General features: G+C 35.9%; 1 protein-coding gene across 1 annotated transcript in view; it reads right to left on the bottom strand.

The window, feature by feature from the left end:
- Window positions 1-719: 719 nt before the first annotated feature.
- The window catches only part of CFAP47 (cilia and flagella associated protein 47), a 259,907-nt gene continuing 235,059 nt past the window's right edge, over window positions 720-25,567 (bottom strand). Inside the window, exons 62-65 of the mRNA XM_064710667.1 lie at window positions 21,852-22,023; window positions 20,195-20,356; window positions 10,454-10,622; window positions 720-1,144 (exon numbers count right to left, since the gene is read on the bottom strand). Of these exons, the coding sequence (XP_064566737.1) occupies window positions 923-1,144; window positions 10,454-10,622; window positions 20,195-20,356; window positions 21,852-22,023 (725 nt within the window). The 3' untranslated portion in view covers window positions 720-922. The remainder of the gene's footprint in view (window positions 1,145-10,453; window positions 10,623-20,194; window positions 20,357-21,851; window positions 22,024-25,567) is intronic.

Raw genomic sequence — 25,567 nt, 5'->3', positions numbered from 1 at the left:
CTGTGCCAAGCCATCTTTTTGTCAAAGCATATTTTGCCATCAAAATAAAGGCACAAAATACAATTTATGTTCTGTTAGTAAAATCAGGAAAAATTATATCAATGAAGAAAGGAGTAAGGAGTTATCCATCCAATGGTCTTACAAAGCATGTCTGCATAGATCTAATTTTCCACATTATATCATGAGCAGAGAAAGCCTGAACTCCCATCTAAAGAATGGAAATAGAAAGACACTAGGAATGGCACCTCTGATTTGATTATTCTAGGAAAAAATGGAAAATCTGTCTTCATTCTTCACTGAATTCTCATAGCCTTCTATATGTTAATATTCTAAAGCACTCTATAAAATATACCTGACATAAAATTATTGCAGCAGGACATTTTATTTCATTTCTGTGCTATCTTTAATGATCAAAGATTTGAAATGTTATGGGATGAATAAAACAAGATTGTTATTTTATACACAGCAAAGATATCCTAATTATTTAACTTTTCCAAACCAAGAAAAGGTAAGAATTTTCTTGTGGAGGAGAACAGAGATTTTTTTTTCTTGCTTGGTTTGCATGGATGTGATGTGCTGAACATCACACAGAATGTTCACTGAAACTTCCTATTACAGTCTTATTAAACCAACATCCTTCAGAAAGCAAAGCATTAGTTTGAGTTGCCCAATCTTCGGATATAATTTTTTTAAACTTAAAGCTTTTCCTCTGAACTTGATGACATCTGCATGACATAAATAAATTGTTAGGCATCCAAAATCCCTTATAGAAAAACAGGACTATTACTAGGGCTCCAGTGCTCTGAATCTTCCATACAGAACATACAATCAATGCATTCCACATCTGTTTAAAAAAAATTAACAAACTGCATGGTTTTTTTATCTGCAGAATTTATTTGTTCTCTTACCAAAAATTAACAGATTATAACTTTTTCAGTCTATTCCTAAGGACCAAAGGGGCTCCTTTGATAGGTGAGGATGCCCCAGTGGTTATAAGTTTCAGGTTTTCACGTACAAAGTTGCGCTGCCGGACTGTGAACGATCCTCTGTAGCTGCTGGTGCAAACCACTTTTGCTGCCACTGTGGGTGGTTCAGTCTGTGGAGGAAGTCCATTGATTATGTATGTCCACTGCATTGATTGTGTCTGAAAATAATGAACAGACCAAAAAAAAAAAAATCAATTGTCAAATACCTTGTAAATTCATCAGTGATTTTAGATGCAACACAGATTTCAAAAGATATTTGTCCTTTCCTATGTAATGCACTGGAATAACACAGAATGAGAATTGCACTCCTGGAACAAAGAACTGAAATCACATTCAGCTTTATTCAGGAACAGGCACAACAAAGATGAGAAATTTACCTTCCCTGGCTGATCTAAAATTCCTTTTTTATTTAAAAATCCCAGAAGTCTATATGTTTTTCAAAGAGCTCTGTATGCTTTTCAAAGGTGACTGTTCCTTACTACAACATAAATGCATCAAGTTTGTACCACAGGATTCACTTGCAGCTCTGCTATCTGTAACAATTGGTAATATCAAATTGTGGGATTTTCACATTAAAGCAATGAACAAAACTAAGACAAAAGGATTCAGAGTATGCACAAGAGAATTGAAGCTTCATGTTGGAATCTCTGGTTTGAGGCATATTTCTGTGGATTGAAAATGACACTCTTCATTTGTTCTGTGTTTATAACTCGTCTCTAGGAATGGAACATATGTTTCCATGTCAAGTCTTGTAATGCTTGAATACTTGATTCTTCCTGAGTACATGGTCCTTATTCTTACTACAAATCCCATCTATCCATGCTTAAGAACTTTTATTTCTATGAATATTAGGGTATACTGCTGTCTACCTCCCATGCTTCATTACTGTCCTGAAACTAAAATTTGATTGTTAGAAACTCATGTGTAATTTTTGCAGATCTTCCAATACTTTTCCTTTCATAACAGATCACTTTAATTTTGAAAGCAGGTCTTTATTCTAAATTTCTAGTACCTTCCTGTTTTTACATCTGGAAAAAGGTATATTCCTGGGTTTTAGTTTTCTATTATCCTTTTCTTTAAAACAAATTCCAAAACTACAAACTAACAACAGAAATATTACAAACCTGAAAGATAGTATAGAATCTCAAATTATGTGTCATTATGCCCAGCTTTGTACTGTGCAAAAGCACAAATCATTGCATGCCCACTTTAGGCATGGACTGTCATCAATTCCCTCACACCTAGTGACTGAAAATCTCAGGTTTTACATTTGGGGCTTTTCTTTCTCCTTCTGAGATAAAACCAATAGAGGAAGACTGAGTAAAAATATGGCATTTATAAGTCTATGAAAATATATTCATACAAGTGAAATTTGGCATTTACACAGAACATAGCAGACTCTGACTTTGCAGTCTCAGGGCAGGGAAGTCACATGAAATGAGTGGTATTTCCAAATTCCCAAGGTCTGCCTTTCCCAAGACACAGCAGTGCAGTCACACAGCTGTGCTGGCTGTGGTTCCAGAGCAGGTTTTTGGTGCTCTCTGCTGTGCTGAACAACAGGGGCACAGCTCATAGGGTCACTTTTCTCTGTTGCTTCCAGTTTTATCATTACAGGAGGAGTTGTACTTCATGGAAGTCATCACCCATTTAAAACTTAATCCTTAGGACAATCCATTGTAGATAGAAACATTACACCTAACAGTGTCATTCTTCCTCTAAGGAAACAAAAGATCAGAAAGGCTAATATTGTTTCAAATTGCTCTAGAAAACAGTTCTACAGTCAACCCTCAAAGCTCATGAGTCTTTCCCTCAGCTGGCAGTCCACCTTCCCACATGGCTGGATTTGTGACCAATTTGTTCATTCCAGTGTGAGCTCTGTGTTCCTGCTCTGCTGCTGGGCATGGCAGTACCCCAGCCAGATCTGGCCTGTAGAGAGGTGCCACAATACCCACAGAAATTGTGACTGATTTTCACACACCATAAATGCTATCAACCATCTCCAAAGCACAGTGTGTATATTTGTCTTGTTATTCTTTGCATTTTGTCATTTAATTATGGTCTAGGTAAAGCACTACAAAAGCTACAGAGATGAGCAGTGAATCTTCTCTACCTCCAACCTTTTGTGGAGGCATCCCAGATTTACAACAACGTACAGAAGAGGAAAAAATAACATGATAAATTTTTTCTTGACTTTACTAAGTTTTGTTACATCAGTTTTGTACTTGCCACTGAAAAAGTCTGAATCTATTATGCTTATCTTTGTTATGTTTCATATGCTTCTTCCTACCATTCCTATTGCTACCCTGTTCAGTGATAATTTATATTATATTTAAGGAGTATCATTGCAAGCAGTTTTGAATTTATAATACAGATACTCAACAACAAAAAGTTTCAGAACATTAAACCATAAACTCTTTGGCTCAGGCTTTGCTCTCTGCTGTGCACTTATAGAGCATTTACATTATTTCACAGAAATAGTGCATACACTTACAGGTCCCAAATGCCATCATCATATCAATCTCTAATTGTAGTTTTAACCAGCATTCTGGGTACTGAATTATACTTTTCTGCACCAATGTTGAAATAATAACTATGGGGTTTTTTGCTGTGTATTTTTAAAGAAACCTCTACTTGAAAATGGGCAGTACTGATTTTACATGCTGTCTGCTGAATGACTTGCCTTATTCCAGTAAGATTAGTAAATGAGAACTCAGTAGATATTTCACCATGCGTGCTTAGATTTTTACTACTATCCTACTAAAAGCAAAATTTAAATTTAAATTGAATATTATTCTGCATAAAACAGGAAGACCACCTCATCTTTATTCTCAACCTTATATAATAGTGTGAAATGAACTAGTAACTCTACTGTTTGTAAAGGTAACAGCCAGCAAAAGCAGGTGTGACATGAACCAGCTTCATGTCCAAAGGTAAAGCTGTCATTTAAGAGAAGTGGCTCTCCAAAATGAGCTCATTCATTCATTAACTTCAGTAAAAAATTAAACAGTTTATCTTTCTTTAATAAAGTAGATGAACAATTTAGTTTAAAGGTAATTTAACCTCAGTGTCATACTCACCGTGTGAAAGTCTCATGGATTATTTCAAGGTCAGAGAAAAAGATACGAAAGGTGTTTCAGCCAATGATTTAAACCTAGTAGCAAGTTACTAAAAACTATTTTTGTTCATTAAATCCCCACATATTGTGACTTGACTGTCCATGGAATTAGTAATTAGAATTAGTCCATAGAATTAGCGTGATTTAAACAAAAATGGTGGACTATTCTATCTCTCAACTTCACTTATCATCAGCATCAAACAATAGATACAGACTTCCTGGTAGTAATAACCTTATGTTAATTTCCTGTTTGCCATAGAAATATCCTGGATTGTGTGTCCAGTGGGAAAAAAAAAAGGGGGTTATGGCTTGACTTGTTGAAAAAAGCCGCCTATTCTGTTGCTATGTCAGGTGTTATATAGTAAAAGACATTGCAACTCCACCCTAATATCTCATCTTGAACTATGGCAATTCACCTATTGTAAATCATGTGCCATCATCTAAGACTACTAGAAACAAACATTGAGGAAAAATTTATCTACACATTAAATGAAAAAACTAATGTTGTGTAAGGTAAGCTCAGCATTTTCTGCTAAAGGAAAACAAGTGTCACACACATGGAAAAGTTACTGTAATTGTCAGCATAATTTGGGGTTCTTTGTTTAGCATTAGAACCACCCAGAATTTAGTCATTTTCAAGGCAACCTAGATTTAAGTATTTTTCAGTAAACTTTAGGCAACCATAAATGTCTCTTTTACTACAATACTTAATTTTCAAGAGTACAATATTAGTTGCTCAAGCTGTAAGTAATTTTTTGGGGGGATAATCTGTAAAGCTTAACTCAAGTAATTATTCTAACCAATATGAAAACTGCAGCAAGAGCAAATCTATCTTCAAAATTCATGCAAGTGCCTCAAAGCCGCTGCTTTGGGTTTCCAGGCCAGACACATCACAGCAAAGGAAAACACAGATCACAGCTTCAGACTTTCCTGGAATGGTGGAGAGGAAGAAGAGAGACTTTCAAAGGCCATCCACATATGACAGTAGAATTATGATGGAATATTTGATTTACAAGCAGCATTTACTTGCCTCAAAAGCAGGCCAAAATTTCCCAAATCAGAGGAACACTTCTTCCTATTTTTAAGGCAATGCAGTTTATTATATCAAATTTGGAATAATTCCAACTCTAGCTCTGGTAGTAACAAAGTCTAAAGATGAAAGTATCAAATCCACTGCAATCTGTACTGACTAGAACAAAATTAGAAGAGAATCTCTGTTAAGAAGATATATCTGATATAAACATAAGTAGTTAAGAATCCAGGCTCCCTGTGATGCATATCTAGGCCTATTTCACACACAATTTAAGAAGAAAGACCAGAGCATATTCTGAATGTCCTTGACAATCTGAGGGAGGATTTCTTGTTGAAATGAATGACTTTCTTTTTTCAAAACCTCAGTATTCCTGAATCAAAATGTGAAGAGAATAACAATTTGGCTCACCTGACTGGAGTAATGGCCATGTACTGAGCTAAATCTCTCTGAAAAATGTTTTTAACAATTAAAAATGAGACATAAACTGCCACTTCCTATCACATAATGTAAGTTATTCAAGTTAAGTCATTCAATCATCTTGATGGCTGACTGAGTAATGTTCATGAAGCAAATTATTCAGCCAATACTGGTAACAGTCACCAAATAATTTATATAAAAGTCTATTTGTTTGGTATCCAACCCATTTTTACTGATGGATCATGATTCATAGGGATAATTTGCAAACCACATATTATCCATGGGTGTTCCCTGTAGGCTGGAAGTGCTATTGAAGTACATGGTAAATAATTGCCAAAGCAACCTGTTAGGAAAGTGGACTGGGAGCAAGGATCAGGAATTTCAAGGAATATTGTATTCCTGCTAGCTTCCAAATACTGTTAACTCAAAAAAATCTAAACACAATTCACAAGCCTTCATAAAAAAGTAAAACCAGAGGAAATTACAGGTATCACACCAAATGTTTCCTGGCCATTGATTTATACTGCAAGGTTTTGTTATACAAACAAAAAAAAAAATTACCAATTACCATCAGTGTATACAGAATGAAATTAAAGCAAACCTTTATGTGAACTTTGTAAGGGAAGAGCCAAGGCAAGAAAATCCATGGATCAAGACAATGATAGCTCGATAAGTGAAGGAAAGAAGGGGAAAAAACCCAAAGCAGTAAAAACCACCTCCCACAAGCCGACAAATGCCCATTCAGGCTCTGATCAATTTCTAATAAAGAAGATGAATAAGAAAAATTTTCTTAGCTTAAAGAATACTTCCAGATATAATTAAAATTTATGTAATTGGTTTCTGCACTTCAAATATTAGTTGTTTCTCAACATTGCTCAGACATTATATAATCAAAATCCTCCAAAACTGACAGTGTTCTTTTACAGCAATGGTTCCCACATTATTATCACCTTTTTCCATTATCAGAACTGTAAGTCTCAATAAGCAAAGTAACCTTTCCTCATGCTTGTGAATCCAAAATGTTGAGTTCTGATTCTGCACTCTGTTTCTAACGTTACAACTCAAGCCAGCACCAACATGTATCTTATTTAATGGGAAACTACTTCAATTATTCTAGTAAGTTAGTTACATTTTTCCTTGCTCATTCTTTTCAAGAGATAAAACTTAAAATAACATTGAACTATGGTAATTAAGAAATCCACCAGGAACAAGGCAGCTTCAGCAAGCTGCTGAATATGTAACAGAACTGTTTGCTGTTAAGATATGCAAGTTTGCATAGACAGGTTTAGAGAAGCCACACCTGGGTACTGTGCCTGGCACACTGCATCATTTATTTGCAGAACAGCATGACAAATGGTTTTGATATGCTATCTTCCATAGGCTAAGTTAGTGATTATTCAGTAATAAAGGTGCACAAGCCTGACTTCTGGAGGGCTTGATAATGTTACCTGCAATCTGGTTCACTCTGACACCTATTTGATCATTTAAGACTTATTGTGTGTGCCTCCTGCTTTAGAATATCTCAGAAGTCTCACACATGAATTACAAAGCAATTGCTCTGGTCTCCAGCTGAATTCAGCACGGTGAAAGGAAATTAACTGCAAGCCTACAAGAACATTCCCTTAGCTAGGAGTCCCATCCTCCTGGCTGCCCCACCTTGTGCCTGGCAGTGATTCCAGCCCCAGCTGCACCTGGACATCCCTCAGCTCTGTCAGTTCTGTTCAGCCTCACTGGCACACACAGCTCTGGGATGTCACTGGGGCTCAGGAAGTCCCTTTGTCCTCACAGCACTTTACAGCCCATCTAAGTAGAGTGCTGGTGTGCTCTCTTCACTTACTTATCATTAGCGATAATATTTTTATTTTTTTCCATTCAGAACTGCGCTGTTTATGAAGGCAATTCTAAATTTAGAAGTTTGATTATAGAAAAATAGCTATTTAAAAATGCTGTTTAGGCACAGTTTCACTGTTTCTCACCTGTAGCTCAATTAAGATTTGATGTCCTCATTCAAAGCTACAAGCTTTTTCAAAGAAACAAGGATGATTATTTTACTTACTGCCTTTTTGTAATTCTTTGATCTACATAAAATTTTAAAGTAATTTTCTATGTCACTTCTGCAAAATTAAAGATCCTAGCAGCTATTTAAATTATTATCTAACTTCAATTGTTTTGAGATGTAGTTGACTGAGAACAGAAGTTTTAATGATGGTTAAAGAGCTTTAACTGGTTCAGCAAAGTAATTAAGGTTTCCTGCCATTAATAAAATCCATTGTAAGTATTCATGAATATTAAAGAATTAATTGAATTCTCAAAGAATTCATACTATATCTCACAAAGAACTTGATTTGTGTGCAGAAATATAAACTAGACAACAGTATTTCAATATGCATATATATATATATATGCATTCAGTTAGTAAAATGTACACACTAAGTTCTGGTAGAGACAGACTGTTACATATATGTTAATGCTAATTAGCTTCTCAGCATTGGGTTTTCAGCAGGATAATAAAACAAAAAATTGTATATACAATATTTGTGTTTAAAATTTAAAAACAAATGAGGAAAAGATGACTGTAGGATCTTCCTCCATAATCCTAACCTCCCATTTTCCTTTACAACACAATTGTAATGATGAACATAAACAAAAGAACTCACTCTGCTATCTCTGCTACTTTACAGCTTAATTATCACTGTTCATTGAAACACACAAAAATTACAAATCTGATACTCAAAGAATTTAATAATAAAAATACGTTAGTGTTTGGAGTATGAGTTTACCCTTGAAAATGCAAAAGACATTTTAAAGCAAGAGCACTGTAATCCTTTATTACAGCAGCAGCAGAAGAGAGGCACTGCAAAAGAAAAGAAGCTTCTTCAACATTTCTAAAAATAGCCCAGAGCCTCAGCCAATATATTGGCTAGAGAGGATACAAGCAAGAAAGGTTCTTCAGTGTTAGGTCAAACACTAATTGCATTTCACCACCTCCACTGTTATTCCCCAAATAAGAATGATTTAATACAGCTTTTATTTAATATATCTTACTAAGTCTGTCTCCCTCAGTTTATTAATGGAAATTATTTCAACAAACACAAAAGGCAGAAATAAGTATCAGGTATTCTGAACATCTCATAAAATCTTACAGCAGGTCAGGGCTGAGAGCACAGCAGCTGAATCACACACAGCCACAGATGCTCTACGTTCCATCACAACTGCAGGAATTAAAGCTTGTGGGGAGCACAAAGGGAGAAGTCTGGAGTACAGAAAAGGGCTACCAAAAAAAGAGAACAAAGGCCTCATCAAAAAACATTACTGAAACCACTTAATTCTGCAATTTGAGTGAGAATGTTAGAAACAGCTCTAACAGACTGTGATGGAGTTGTGCTTGTGAGAATCAAGAATCCTTGATGCATTTTTAAATATCTAGGAATAGATACAAAAAGATATGATCTGACATATATACATATATAGATATATATACATATATGTAATATGTATGAATGACTGACTTACTGCAGCCACACACAGTACCAAAGGTGGAGATGAGAAAAGCTGTCTGCCTAGATCATAACCACAGACTGAGGTGTGAGTGCATGTAGCTTAAAAATCCAATTAGACACAGGCCATCTATACTGATAAATTCCTAAAAGGAAATTCTGAATTACTGCCTGAGTTTTTAAAGAGCTAATAATAGCCTTTGATCATTGTGTTTGTCCCATTCCAGACAGATTTATGGTAAAATCTCCTTGTTAGTGATGAAAGCTAAGCCAAGGACAAGCACAGGTACTGCATTTGTATGTGCCATGCCAAAAAACAGCAGTTCAGCTCCAAAACTTCAAGTGTCTGAGCTCTATAGCTGTGTCCTACACTACTTTTTAAACACAAAATGGGACAAAATATATTCAGTAAGCCATCTTATTTTTCAAATGGAAGAGAGATAAGCATCTTTGCTGTTTATGTAAAGAGATTGCATGAATCAGACATCTAATACAGTAAAAGAAAACAACTAGGAGGGGTTGAAGGACCTTGTTTTTTCCAGGATTTGAATTTCTTATTCACTGTCATACTAGTTGTCACTTCTAGACATAAAACACTACAGTGAGTTGCCATGCATCTTTTTATCAACTTTATTCTGACCATCTTATTTCTGAAATCAATATTGCTGTTCCACTTAATATAGTAGGCTGAGAACACTACCAGCATGCAGTGAATAGAGTGAAAGTACAAACCATGATTTATAGAGAATGTGGGGTTTTTCCCCTGCTGTTTGTTTTCAATACATTCCTTCTAAAGAATAACTTAAAACATGAAAATTGGTTTCTGAGAGCATTTTAACAGTTGAAGGAATACACGTCTTCAAATGTTTCCTGACCTTCACACTTACACAGGCTACTTGGTTGCAAATAATTTTTGTTTATTTTGCATCTTGCTTCAAAAGAGCTATTCCTGGCTTTGTGCTCTGAAATTCTCTCCTCTGCAGTTGGGCACCTGCCTTCTTGGAGCCTTTGATCATATAAGATGTATATTACAATTAAAATCAATAACTTGGGCTTCACATATTCAACTACTTTTATATTCTCCACCAGTTCTTTACAGGATTATATTGATTTCTCTGTGAAAATCATGTTGTCTGTGGAGTTGGGGCAAACGTATCAAGATGAAGCATCTGCCTCTGGTGCTGATGGAAAAAGGATAATGTAGAAATTATAATAAAGTCTAAAATACAGTATATTTTTCCAGTTTCATCAGTCAATTCTCCAAATTTAGTTTTATTCTTGTCCATTGTGAGGAGCAGCAAAGCCATCCCAGCGCATGCACTGGGTGTGTTCCAGTGCTGCTCCTTGGTGCAGGATTCTCTTCCTGCTGCACTCCTGCAGGAGGATTTGTGATTGGAAGGCTTACCTCAATGACCAGGGTTGCTGTGTGCTTCCTGCCGTACATCCTTGGCTTGTACCCCACTGTTATATGGGTTCCCCCAGTGCCCTCTGGGAGAAGCTCTCCAGCTTGTGGCATCACAAGGAAATCGGGATCACTGCCTGCCAGGAAGTGTGCAGTGAATGGCTCTGGGTACCTGCAGAAAAGCACAAAAACAGGACACTCTTGTGCCTTTTACAGCACCTTCACAGGATTTATCTGCAATCTAACACTTAGGCCACCATGTGGCATGACTCGGGAAACATGGCATGGAATGAATATGGAATATTAACAGCATTCTTTCTTACAGAGTAATTATTTTGTAGTGGTTCTTTATTTATACACAGGGACCTGCATACTGATATTCAATTTCAAACACATTTACATGCTATTATAAATATTATATTAACTATGGAATAATGATAGCATTTGCCACTAGGAAAAAAAAAAAAAGAATCATTTGACTTGTAAAAATATCATAACAGTGATAGAAGTAAATTCCATATCAGAGTGACAATCCATTTTTCCTATTAAAAGTACTCCCTTTTCCAATCTCTAATCAAATAAAACTGACAAGCCGCCCATTTTATTAGGGTTTATGACTAGAACTGAATTTGCATTCTGGCAGAGTGTTACTAGACTAGGAGGGAGTTCTTAAAGCCTTGAAATGGAGATATGGAAAGTAATAATTTTTATCACTGTTTTCACATTTTTCATATCCCATAGACTGAACATTTTAAGATTTTTACACTAACATAATTAAGTTCCTGAATTGATAATACTGTGTATCTCTTATCTCAAAGAATTTCTGTCACAGGTACTGCAGATCTTGTCCAATGCCTTGGTTCACAGCAGTGCTGTTGGACCCAAAGAAAACCCCTAGTACTGGTGAAGACAGTGACTGAGCACTATAAAACAATCTTAAGCCAATCCCAAACTAAAGCCGGTCCATCACAATACCTCAGGGACTCCCTGCCATAAACATTCTCAGCATGAAAAGAATGTACATTTTTGTATTTTCTGGTGAGGCATTCTCCTTTTAGTCTTTATGTGTGTTGCTGAGGACAAGTCTATCACTCTCTGAACAGAAGGAGAACACAGGAAATTGAAAGTAGAAATACAATGGGATGGTCAAAAATTAATCCACAACAGCCTGGCACTGTACAGCAGGGCAAGTATGGTGCACACTTAGAGGGAATACATTTTCCTGTATTGATAAAACCTGAAGAATGGAAAGCTAACAGCATCTCAAAGAAAAGCTGTTGAAATCTGTTTATTTATGGACTGTCACACCAGAAATAACACTTTTCAAAGAAAATACCCACAAAGGAATGAAATTTAATATTTTATGGCAAGTCATATCTCTGTGGAAATGTTCCACATTTCCTGGGCAAGCGCTATGCTGTGGGTGGCACGCTGGGCCTCTGTAATTTTGTTTAAAAATAGCCCTCTCTTGGAATCTGTTCTCATGAAAGGTTGCTCTATATTCAAAATGCTCTCCTGAAAAAAAGGTCACACTGCCAGTTTATAGAAACAAACAGTGAGAGTGCAGAAAACAGAAACCAAAAAGCTTCTGTTGCCTGCAAAAAATTAACTGACACTAAGCATTGCTTTTGGATGCATCAGCAGATTTAGCCTGGCTTTTCCTTTAAGTGGCAGCAAGGTGGGCAAAAGTCCTGAATGTCTGAAATTACATTTCCAGACTTCTAGTCTTGACATCAAACTTATGCTAACAACCTCTTTTTGTGGTGCCTAAAGTTGTGCCACTGAGTTTATAGCCCTGCTGGGCTATAATCCTGCTGGGCCTGAGCTCCCATCCATGTGCCAGATAAGCCTGGAATTTTCACAGCTTTGTTTCCCAAAAGAAGTGCTCAGCTGCGAATGCCTAGAGCACACCTACTACACACAGACAGCAGCAATGGGATCAAAAATAAGTGACAGATCTTGACTAAGCAGCCGAGCAGAGCACTCATCAAAAATGCCTGAAATAAATATTTTCATGCTCAAAACAGACCTGGACACAGGTTTTCATTTCCAGCATCACTGCTCTATTGACTGGCTTCAGGAACATTTCAAGGCAGCATTTTCAGTGTCTCCCATGCTCAGTCTGTTTTCCAGTGAATAGTTAGGGATGAGAACTCCCAGTAAGTGCTTGGTGTTTTTGTAAGACATCCAAGAGCATGACTTGGACCACAGATGTGATGATGAAGTGCTGGGGGAGATGAGGCAGGGGACAGGCTGCTTACACAGCAGACACAGGAAAATACAGATTTCATTCCTGCAGATATTGCCTCTTAGCAGGGAGATATGCAACAGTAGCTTGCTTCAGAATTTTTAAGAGCCATCAAAACAGCCAGAAAACACAGAGCAGAAAAAAACACAGTTTTTGTCCAGACAAGGGGATCAGACAGTTTAAAGTGAAACTGTCAAAAAACTCACCTATAATTATGCACAAGATATTTACCAAGTCAGAGAAAAATAATGTTATTACATCACCCTTGTCAGATTTTAAAAATGGAAAGAAAAAAAAAAAAAAGCTTTAAATAAAATCTGCATGCTTCTTGACAGCATTATAACAAGCTACTAGAGGCAGCTATAATTTTTGAGTAAAATACATAAAGGCATATGAACTTGCATGAACACATATAATCACAGCTAAAACATTCTTGTTCCCAAAGCCTGTCAGTTTAAACAAAAAAGTCAGGGTGTCTACTGGATGCAAAATGTTTCTCAGAGTAGAAACTATAAATGTTTCTTAGAGTAGAAACTATGTCCATGTAAGGAAAATAGAAATCCTGACAAGTTAAATGTTTAGCCATAAAATGATAGGCAAGCAGGGATTGTGATGAAGATGGTACAAAAACCAGCAATGAAAAAAATTATACAAAATCTGAAACAGAAACCTTTCACTGATAAATCTTGCATTGTTTTAAAAATAAATCTAAAAATTCTCCCTGAGACAAAACAAGCAGGGCTTTCACTGCTGTTCACATTAGGGAGATGAACTGGAATGTTGGGGACCTCACTAGCACAAGTAAATTGCTTTAACTTTCTTATCTTTTATAATAAAGGGAAATCTGGAGATGAAATTCCCAGAATAGCACCTGAATTTCAGACATTATCATTTTCTGTGTCTGTATATTTAGTGTATAATTAAAAATTAATAATTCTGTTTCTTAAACTTATTAAAATTTAATTCCTCCTTTTTGATTAATCCTTCAGGTGAAACAGCTCTGGAATGAATGTTTGGCTTGTCATTTCTCAGCCATGAAGGTCAGTTGTGAGGCAGTCTGCACTTTTTCAAGAAGGGTGGCAGATATGAACACACTTTATAAAGCTTAATCATGTGTAGAGTTTTGAAAACACATATAAACCAAGCACAAATGAATTAGAAAGTGTAAGGGCAGAAGCCTTATAAAACAAAGACAATAAATGTGTTTTCCCATCTGTCTTTCCTTAATTCCTCTCATAATGGTTTGATAATGCCATCAGACAACACAAACTCTGTCCTCACTCAAATAATGAACAAGAGTAAACACTAACTTGAATTTAAATAACAATTGTACAATCAAATCATGACAGCCTGGAAAAGAGGTTTTCTTGTCTTACATGGACATTTTTATAATTAATCTTTCAACCTTGTCCTTATATAGAAGTCTCTGCTTATCAATGTTCTCATGCTACACAATTTTCAAATTATTAAACTAAAAAACAAAAGCAGCAACAATAAATCTTCAATGAAAGAAGAACTTAAAATTTATAATCCTGTAGAGATCACACACCAAATCTTATAAAACACTCATAAAACTGAAACTATTTATTAAATTTTATTAAATTATGGCTCAAAATAGGTTTAATGTTTCTCTTCCCAAAACTACTAAAGCAGTAAATTATTCCTGTAGAAATGTATTCCTTTACAAAACTCAGCATTTTGAAAAGCCATGCATAAAAATACCACCACCTAGTCTTTTTGGCCAAATACTTGGGTATTTTTTGCTAATAAAAGAAGAGTAACAAAATGTCTTAGTCTGTAAAGTAGATAACTGCTTCAATAAATAAGGGATATTAAAATGTTACAATAGTTCAAGTAGTTCAAAAAATAGTTAATCATAACTAAACGTTTTTATTTTAATTTGTAGTTAACATCTGTTGGATGACACAAGAAATTTCAGTTATTACACAGTCAAGTCTTTAAAACATATTAATTGTATGCTGTTGTCAAATTCTATAGAATCATTAGTGATACTTGGTATGATTTAGATAATGTCTTATCAACAAAAAAAATGCAATGGAAAAACAAATTAGAAACTCATCATTATTTATAAAAAATTGGTTATGTTTCATACCCAAACTAACTCTGGTTTAATTGACCACTCTAAATCCTGAACTCTGAACATCAGAAAAGCTTTAAAACTCCGGCTATCACTTCTTTGGAAAGGCTGCTGTAGAATTAAAGGACTTTCAAAAAATATGAGCAAGCGCTGCATGACAAATGCCTGTCAGGGAATGCTTTATCAACCCTGAGATGCCTTTTTTTGTGTGTGCATGCTGTAAAACCAGAGCAGGAGTTAGAGGTTCTATCTGCACAAGCTCATTTCTGTCTCATTCCTGTTTTACCCAGGGGTGCTGTTTGCAGATTGAGTGATGACTGCAAACAGGTCCTGGCTAAATGTGCGACATGTCAAGGATTGCATTGTTAGCAAGGGTGATCACAACTTTGTAAAAGGTCTGCTGAATGTTACCATCATCAATATTTTCCCCTAGTCTCCATTCAGGCTCCAAAAAATGGAGCCCATTCAACATTTGTGTTTTGCAGCTGCTGCTGTGTGGGAAGTACTAAGAGGAAGTATTCTAATTACATCCTTAGATTGGTGGTAGAATTTTGCAGAACTGTTAACAAAGAGATTGGCAGAGGAATCCAGGCCTGTATCATACACAACAATGTGTGAGAGAGTGAAGGAGAGGATGGATGAACTGAGAATGTAAAAAATGCATTTTCTTGCAGCACACTTAATCCTGGCTCATGGTATTTCTAATGAAACGTAGCAGTAATCAGAGTAAGATAGAAATGATTCTTAAAATTGTAATTGTAAACATTTTTTGTTGTTTTCCCTTCAAAATAAGGGTGGGTACAGAAACAAAATGGGTTGCCCACTAATTCCTCAGAATTAAAATTAATTTTGTGTGACCAAGCAATGTTCTTAATTGAAGATTTATTCTATGCAGTAGGAAATGTACATAGAAGAAATAAGGAAAATCTCCAATGAAAAGTAGGTTAAGAGAAATAAATCTGCATGTGCAGTCATTTTAAAGCCTAATTTCATCTTTATTCTCATCTCCCCAGTCCACCAGTTTGGGGCTTTTCTTCCTTCTTATTCTAGCTCTGTGTCCAAAATCAGGTGGAGCCCTGGATTTTGCAGATTGCCCTCTGGGGAGATCACATCAACATGAGGCTGTTTGCTTTTTTTTGAGGCTGTGATAACAGGTGCCATGTTTTTCAGAGGGGCAGTTTGAGTTTATCCAAGAAGTTTCCTTAATGTAACAAATATCCTGCTTGTGATAAACACAGGATTGGAGTGACAGGGCAGGATGGAAAGATGGAAAAATTCTACTGCATATGGGAAGCCATACATGATTGTAACAATCACTAACAGATACGTGGGAAGGCAGAACTAAATTGGTGAAAGGAAACTCTGCATGAGAAAAAAGCAGACAGAACAGGGGAGAATTATCCCCCAGCTTGACTAAACCTTCAAATGTAGTGTAGTTTACAGAAGATTTCCAAGTGAATATAGTGTTAACAAATATCTATCTATCTGTCTGTCTATCTATCTATCTATCTATCTATCTATCTATCTATCTATCTATCTATCTATCTATCTATCCCACACATCTCACGTTGGCTACTGAAGTATTTGCCCTGGAAAACATAAGGTAACATTCTGCTGTAGGTGGACATCAGTATCTTAATGTGAAGAAATAAGTCCAACCATCAAAATAACTCTGTACAGGAAGATAGAGCAGTAAATAAGCTCCAAAGCCCACATCTGTATTAATGCAAATGTCCTGATCCCAAACTTAGTTGATTAAAAATACATTAATCTATCTTCAGTGTGTCAAATATAGAAATGGCTAGTTTTCTTAAGCAAAGTATCACTTTGAGAGTTTTTATTTTATGTTCAGTTGCAGATTTCAACATAAAATAATAGACCAATAATTTAAGATAGATATCAATCAAATAAATTTCTGTAAGTTTTTTTTCCAAGGATAATATCCTATCCTTTTTGGTTTAAACTGCTGTCATTCTGTAAACCATTGGCATTCAATAATGCATTTGGTATTAAAACAAGCACTAATATTATCTCAAACATTAGAGGTTTATACTAAAACAAATTACTCCAGTGGAAATGCTGCCAATGATTTCAGTTAGTGTTGAATTACTCCTGCATTTATGATAAAACCCAAAAAAGGTCATCCATGAATGCTAAGTGGTAGATTTTTCTTATTTAGGAAGTGAAATCTGCTTATTTGACTCTAATCAAGCTTAATGCCAATACAAAAAACCCTTCAACAACATGTCTCTTAGGAATTTTTAAAGCTGAAAGTAAAATATTGGTCTACTCTATTCCAATTGACAGAGGTGCATATAGTTTTTAAAAATACATCTGTTTTCTTCATGCAATAAAACTGTTTAGCTGCATTTTCAGTATCTTTCATTATTTCCTGGAGCATATATTGGGCTATTTCTCATTGTTGAAATTTAAATGTATTGAAAGGGTGCATTACATATTTTCATGAACTGCAGATCATTGTGAAGAGTGTAGCAATGACCTCCCATTTTTAACTGATCATCCTTCCAAAATCATTAATTCATTCTGAGATATCCTGTACACACACAGGATTTTGGGGGAGGGAGGGGAGGAATGTGAAATTTAAGGAGGAAGGCCACATTTGAGTTGCACTAGCTGTAAAGAAAAAGAAAGCTAAATCTATTGATCTCATAGATTTATTGTGGAGCACTGAAAAATCCTCATTCAATGTGGTGTGTGTGTGTGTGTATATATATATATATATATATATATTCCTCTATATATATATATATTCCTATATATATAAATCCTAATCTGTTCTTAGTAAGATCCTGAGCCTTTTTTAGGGCCTGTGGCTCTCATATACTCTTTGTTGCACCACTATGCACCCCGGTAGCTCAAAAAGATGCAGAGGTGTCCTCAGTGATGCTGTGCAACCCCTCTTTCCTGGCAGTAGCAGGAGAAAAAGACACATCTGCAGAGTCCTTCCCTAGCAGGTTACTCATAAATACACCTGTTTCCCCCACAGTTCTCCCCAAGCAGCAGTGCCATGAGCTACTGTCCAGCATAAAAAAAGAAGACATCAAGTATCTATACAGGCAAGGAGAAAAATACCTCATCTCTCTTAAAGTCACAGAACTGCTTCTCTATGGATTGTCCTGCTAATTGATAACCAAGAAAATTCCAAAGGGCTGATCATCTGTTTTTTCAGGGAAGATCTATAGGATGGCACTTTGTATCCTATCCAAAAATTTTAAACCCTGTATTATTATGTCATTATTTTATTTTTAATCTAAATAATTTGAGTTATTCAAGCATTAAATTACACCTGTAATATATGCTTTTCTTATGTAATTGCTTTTAATCTGCAGGTCCTCTATACTATGTGTTGGTTGGCTGAGTGTTCTATTTCTATACAATACCTCCACCATAAATATCTCCTAAGCAAATCACAGGTAAGATAAAGCAATATATAACTTATCGAGCAGTTCACAGAATCACAGAGTGGGTCAGGCTGGAAGGGATCACAGTGGGTCACCAGTTCCAGCCTCCCTGCCCAGGTGGGGCCATCCCAGTGCCCCCAGCACAGGACTGTGTCCAGCCAGTTCTTGGATATCTCCACTGAGAGACTCTACACCCTCTCTGGACAATCTGATCCAGTATTTGGGTTTTAAAAAGGAAAGAAATTATTCCTAATGTTCAGGTGGAACTTCTGTGCATCAGTTTCTGTTTGTTCCTCCTGTCCCATTGCTGGAACCAGGGAGCAGAGCCTGGTCCATGCCCTGAGCCTCCCTGCAGACACTGACAGGGATCAGGGCCCCTCTGCCCTCTCTTCTCGGGGCTGGACAGGCCCAGCTCCCTCAGCCTGTCCTCAGTGAGATGCTCCAGTCCCTCCATCATCTTTGTCACCCTCCACTGGATCAGCTCCAGGATTTCCATGTCTGTCCTGTCCTGAGGAGCCCAGAACAGGACGCAGCACTCCAGGTGATCCTCACAGGGCTGAGGAGCAGGATCCCCTCCCTGGCAGTGCTCTTCCCAAGGCACCCTCATGAGCAGAGTTCCTGGTACTGTTTATAACACAGAGCTTTTTTAATACATGCAAGCATTACATTTTGCATTTGAAATGTATGGGAGGAACACTTGCTATATAAAATAAAGTTGAAATTTGTTTAAGGGCAAAAGAGAATCTATCTTCCATCACTGCTCTTTCTCCATATAACTATAATGAGTCAGGTTTTATAACACCTTTCTGGAGAACATCAGGTATCTTCACTGCTATCAAACACCTACCAGGAGATTACAGTATTGCCAGAGCACTTGCTTTGCTTTTGTTCCTGAAACAGCCATTCTATTGAAGCTGTTAACTTGAACACTGTGATAGAAGCCTTTGTCAGAGTCCTCAATTAACATCACTGACAGACATCTACAACCTGGAACAACTGTCCCTCTCAGAGACACAGCTTTTGGAAATAAGCCTAAAAAAATATCAGTTGTAACCAAATACATTTCCTGATGAGGATGAAACCAAAGGATGTATCCACCATGAAAGTGTCAATCTGCATATCTGGTACACCTTCTAGAAATATAGTAAAAATTTTTAATTTAAAAGAAAATAAAAGAAAATTTAAAACTTCTATAAGGTACATAGATTGAAAACATTGTGATTCATTCAGATTCCCTGTTTAATATTTTAAACATATCTATCATTATCACACACACAATTTATTCCTTGACTACCTGCTGTATACAAATGGCATTGTAAGTTTACTGTAACATTGTAAAACTCTGGGGAAATAACTGAAATATGCAAAAATTATATATTAACAGGGGTTTCTGCAGGGCTTTTAAAAAAGGAGAGTAACAAAATACTGAAGAATTACACCATTATTTTAGCAAGTGGAAGCAGAGATGAATTCATAGCACACATATAATACAATGAGAGTACTTTAAAAAGAATGGCAAATTTAAAATTCTTTAAAGCACAAGGTGAGGGAATGTTTTTAACTTGGTGTAAGCATAAAGTACATTGAAAAAATCTATTAGTAAAAGCACTAGTTTTTAAAGTCTTACTAGTGAGCCTTTAATAGCAGAAAATTATTATCATTCCTTAACATTGTATTACACATTTTAACATCTTCCTAAACCTTTTAGGACGAAAAAAAAAATCATAACATAAACATGTGGATCTATTCCACAGATTTTCTCTCAAGCCAAAGCCTAAAGGTAGAATGTTTCTGTTTTCTATAACAAAGCTTCAAAATCACACTTGTTACTTAAACAATGCAGCTCTTGAAAATAAGGATGAAATAGTTGCATCCCAGTTATGTGTGTGTTGCCCAAATTTATTCTAACCAATGTGTTTGAGTAGGAGTTGTACCCTCAGAAAAGTGCATAAATTCTTGAATGAAAGTGTTTTTACCTTGTCTGGCTTGTGAGCTTAAAGCCAACTATGGATTCCTTATTAAGGCCAACTGCTTCAATGTTGATCACATCATCCACTTCTGGCTCTGTGGCAATGAACACCAATGGAAACTTCCAAAGGCCTCCTGCAGTACACTGAATTACAAGAGTTGCCTCACTCCTTAAAATTTCAGATAACAACAGTCAATACATAGAAAAACATTATAAAACATGAACTGATTAATATACAAAAAAAAATCTTTGAGTGTGTAGAAGTAAACTGCAGTAAAATGAAAATACAAATTACTTTAAACTGGAATACATCCCTAATTTTGCATGGTATAGTATTTATCAGCTAAACTTGACTGGAATGTAGATTAAATAATGCTAGATATTTACAGCAAATTACAAGAAAGAACTTAATATGGAAGTAACATTCCTGGCACAGCCATGAGATGTTATTCTTCTTCTGCTTGCTCTTTTTTAAATTAAAAAAACACTAAATTTATTTTACTCATTATTCTATATTTACTGTGATGTTAGAGGAGAATTTTGTCTAGAACATATTAGCAGTTCATAGTAAGATCAAATAGATCTGACAAAGGTCTATGTACTTAAGGAAAATGCCAGATTCTGATGCCTTCAGATTGTCTAAGAGAGTTGGTGCTGTAGATTCTGAAGATAACAAAACTAATTAATTGCTGTCATTGAGTCCTCTGCAGGAAGCCTAAAGTACACGAAGATTAAAAATCCAAACCAAATTAAAAAATAACAGAATAAAAATGAGAGAGTAGAAATGAAAAGGCTTTGTAAATTCACCTCCCTCTGACACAATGACACTGAATCAGGTGGGTGGATCATTCTTCCTAAAGGTTTGCTCTTTGTTTATTTCATTAATCTTCTGGACTACTGCAAATAAAGAGCAACCCCCTGCCTCCTAAAGATAACTCTTTTCATGCAACCCATGATACTCAGCAGTGACTGTTCCCTAACACTCCTTGTAAAGTTGGGACTCTGATTTACTTTGTGCCTGCAGGTCCCAAAAGCTTCATTTCAGCCTCCTCCTTACCCACATCTGACTGTACCCAAAGGAAGGGACAACTTCCCTATCTCCAACAGGATCTCCCTTCAACAGTTTCTTTTTAAAGAAGGGAGATGCTCTTTTGTAAATCAAAGCATATAGATAATTTGTCACATCACAATTATAAAAAAGGAGAATAATTTCCTGATCATTGATCATTGTTACTGGTGCAGTAGAAACTAATTTCAAATTCTGCTATCCCACCCAGTCAAAGAATATGTACACATGCTTGTCTAGGAAAAGATTTCCAAGACTGAGAGAACATCTTGTTTGTATTTTTTTAAGAATTATGAGAACAAATAATTTTCATTGGAAGTCTTTCAATACTCCAGTGTTTAGAAGTAAAACGATGTGCACACAGACTATGGAAGTAATTCAAAAGAATCATCTCACAGGCACTAAAAAGAAACACTGTCAGTTTTAACACCAAAGATAGCATACTGAGAAGCAGCAAGGGAGAAAATCTAAACCAATAGATCTCAGAGGTGAAAACAAAATGAGGAAAAGAATGCAGGGAAATGATTATCTAAGTAAGAATGACCATTACATGGATTTCATTACATGTTTTTTTGATAGTATTGGAACAGGACCTTACCTCATTGGTTTGCTAGGTGCAAACACTACATTAAAGATCAGTGTTACAATTCTGGATTCTGTATCCCATTCTTTTTCAACCAGCTCCATTCCAACCAAAGATTCAAGCTGATATCTAATTTCATCTGATTGATATTGCAATTCATACAGAAACTCCAGTGTTGCAGAGGAACCTAAATGATACAAAAGAAAAATATCAGCCTGCGTGCACTATAATTTCACACAGTTGGTTGGCTCAGAGTTACAATTCTTCCCTTTATTACTAAAAATGACAAATGAGTAAAACTAGCAATTATCTAAAACTTAAGTGATTTCCTTCTGACTGCATAACAAAATCTTCCCATTTCATATGACAGGCTATATAGTTTCTAGCAAAATAGAAGCTGGAAAACTTACTCGGGATATGTGAATGGTAATAGCAATATTGCTCTGCCTGGTGGAATATTTCTAGTTCATCTGCCAAATGAAAATCTCATAATACTCTTTTTGAGTAATGCCATTGGGACAATTGAAAAAAAAAACATCATTAAGGACATCAATGCCATTGATGGCTGCAAGCCCAATACACAGAATACAGAGAAATAGTGAAGATGTCACCAGCAGCCTCTTCTCTCATCCCCTGAAGCAGCTATGAAAAGGCCAAGTAGTAATGACATAAAAATAAACAGCTGAGCTTCTTGAATCAAATGTCTCCTCCAGCTGTAATAAAGGAAACTGAAATATTCAGTATACAATAGCAATTTGTGCACAGAAGGGAACATTTCCATGAGGAAAAGAATCTCAAGCTGTTAATCCATTAAAAAGTTTTACACATTTTCTGGATGAGACATGTTTTAACACAACCACTAACTCCTACAGGAGATTTCATTGTACTATGACCACCTATCACAGGGCACATTTTGAATTTGCACAGCTGGGTACGAATGTACAGAACTGCTGTGTGTGCATCCCTGTACACTTATCCTGGCTGCATAGTGTCAGGCAGCTGCAGAGTTAATTCCCAAGGCCTTCTGACTCAGAATTCTAAAATATAGATGACAGATTTGTTTAGATAAAAAGTCCAAGTGACAATGTTGGAGAAAAGCTTACTTTGGTACTGCCAATCTGTAAAACCACCCAAATTTAAGTGAGTATGGAAATGCCTTCCCACACTTTTTAGTCCTTTGTCCTTCTCTAAAATGCACAATTTCCTCTTCCCACCTCAGCAGCTCACAGGAGGTGTGACCTTTTGTTTCTTCATTTTTATAACACAAAGATTAAGAAATGTAGCAGCTTATACTCAACCATTTGTAATTCTTTAAAATAGACTGTTCACAGACCTCTGTACAATATATACCAGATGAGAGTCACACAGATGTAAACAAAGTATCATGACCAGGGGTTATCAATCAAAGATACACACTGAGTATCAAAATACAGGATTTCCATGTATTGATCCATATAGGCAGGGACTTCATTACAATAAATGTAATTTTTCAAAATGAAAACCAACATGAATTTTTTTTTCCTACAGTTTATAAAACTTAGGACCATCCTACGTTTTTTCATCCATTACATTTGAAAAATGTAATGTTTATGTCATGCATTCATATTCTAACACAGCCCAAGGCTTTTAGGAGTCACCCTTGACAAATGCTAGAACATGAAGATTCAGATGCTGACAATCATCAGATGCTGACAATCAATAGGAGAGAAAGGATTGGCAGTTAAAGGATGAGACAATCTGGAGCATTTCACAGTGAAAAAAAATTGCAGCTGTTGAGCAGATGCCTCTTTCAGCAGTTATATCACACAATGCTACTCAGGAAAAGCTTATTTTATAGTTCAGGTGCTAGGAAGACAATGTTGGGAACTGCATGCTGGATTTTAATATCCAAACATTTGGGTTTGGTTTGATATACATATATATACATATATATATATATATGTACTACTTTTCAGTCAGAAGCAATTAAATATATTTTTTTTCTGTTCCAGGCTGTTTTGCAGCCTGTTCTATGCTTATATTAAGTAATTAGTAAAAATATTTTATACTCCCAACACTTAAGGAAAAAAATGATGCATTTATGAATGCCAATATTTGGAACCTTGCTATACTGGTCCCTTCAGCACATTTTGATTTAGACTGCTGATCTAGTTTAGCACTACTAAAAAATGTAAAACAGTTATATTTTTCATCACAGCTGCCCTGAAGACTCCTATATTATCATGCTGTGGGAATTCTCTGTGGAATGTTAATATTTGATTCTAGCAATCCTGTAACACACTGCCTAAACAAACTGGCAGAACCTAGAAGAAAAAAGTTATGAATCAGCTAGGAAATTGTCCAATTTGTCAAATATTCAAAGTTCCCTTGACTCTTAGAATTCCTAGTTTCAATTAAAATGGAGATAGCACCAACACTTTCTTTAAAGCAAAGTCAAATACAATAGAACATGCTGTTCAAATAGGCCTTGACCCTTTAGACCATGCTATTTGTATGCTTTCATTCAGTTTTATCTTCATTTCAGTTCAGTTTTCTAAATGACCAGTTTTAATCCAGGTAAAATTCTTCTTCTGTCTAATGCAAGACATAAAATACACATGCAAATGCAAAAGCATACCCCAATTAATCCACTCGTTCTGTAAATAGAGAGCAGCAGGGAGAGCTTTAGCCACATCTGACTCAATATAGAGATATTTATCAATCTAAACACTGGGAAGATATAAGCATGCTATTTATATACAGCTAGTTAAATCTAGGGAACAGAAATTCTGATTATAAAAATTATTGCTTCTTCCTATTTTCTGAATAATATTTTGCCTTATTTAAGAAGAGAAAATATATTCTGAGGTAATTATTCCAAAACAATTTTTTTAATCATTAAACATTTCTTCTTTTGAAAGGCAATTAATCTTAGTCATCAAGCATTTTCATTTGTGTAAATAAAGATTTCTAAAAAGATAGGATGCATTTAAACAACACTTGTGTATACAGAGCTGCTGAAGCACCTATGTTGAAAAACCAACCAGGCTTTTCAGCTATACAGTACTATGATTTGGCTGTCATTTAGAAATGGTAGGAAGGACACTGGAATAAAAGTGTTGGGGTTTGTTTAAATAGCCTCGAAGAAGATGAAAGGATATAGATCACTTAAAAAAATATTTTATGACTCATAAGACTTACAGCATTAAAACTCCAAGGATTTTACAGTCTGGGCATACAAATTGGAGAAATGTGAATTTTTGTGACTGCTAGATTTACTGTAAAGCTAATTAATAGATAAATGCATCTAAAATTAATGCATCTAAAATTTAAAGAACTATTCCAACAGATTCACAAAATAGTACTCTTAGACATTTAAATAATATTTTAGTGGAAAAGAACCTGTATTCAAGGTTCAAAAGAATTATTAACAAAGACATTTGTAGAAAGGCCTATTGCCTACAGAAGGCAGTGAAAGGCCCATTGGATATTCCTGACCTCAGAGTTTCACAGTGTCAGGAGAGAAGCATTTGCACCTCCCCCCTGTTTCTGAAAAGTGAGTGTTTGATTTCACTGAGGACCTGCTCATTATCCTCTGCATTTCCTGATGATAAAAATCTCATGGCCACTGACCCAGGAGGCTGCAGTGCCCTGTGGACACCCAGGGGAGATGTGGCTGTCTGAGCCCTCCAAAAACATCACTTTAACTGTGGCACACTGGGTGACAAAATGTGGCAAAGGGGAGCACCTCC

Source organism: Zonotrichia leucophrys, chromosome 1 (genome assembly GCF_028769735.1).
Source record: "Zonotrichia leucophrys gambelii isolate GWCS_2022_RI chromosome 1, RI_Zleu_2.0, whole genome shotgun sequence".
Lineage (NCBI taxonomy): Eukaryota > Metazoa > Chordata > Aves > Passeriformes > Passerellidae > Zonotrichia > Zonotrichia leucophrys.
Note: the sequence above shows the minus strand (reverse complement) of the source record. Positions and strands in the feature narration are given on the sequence as shown.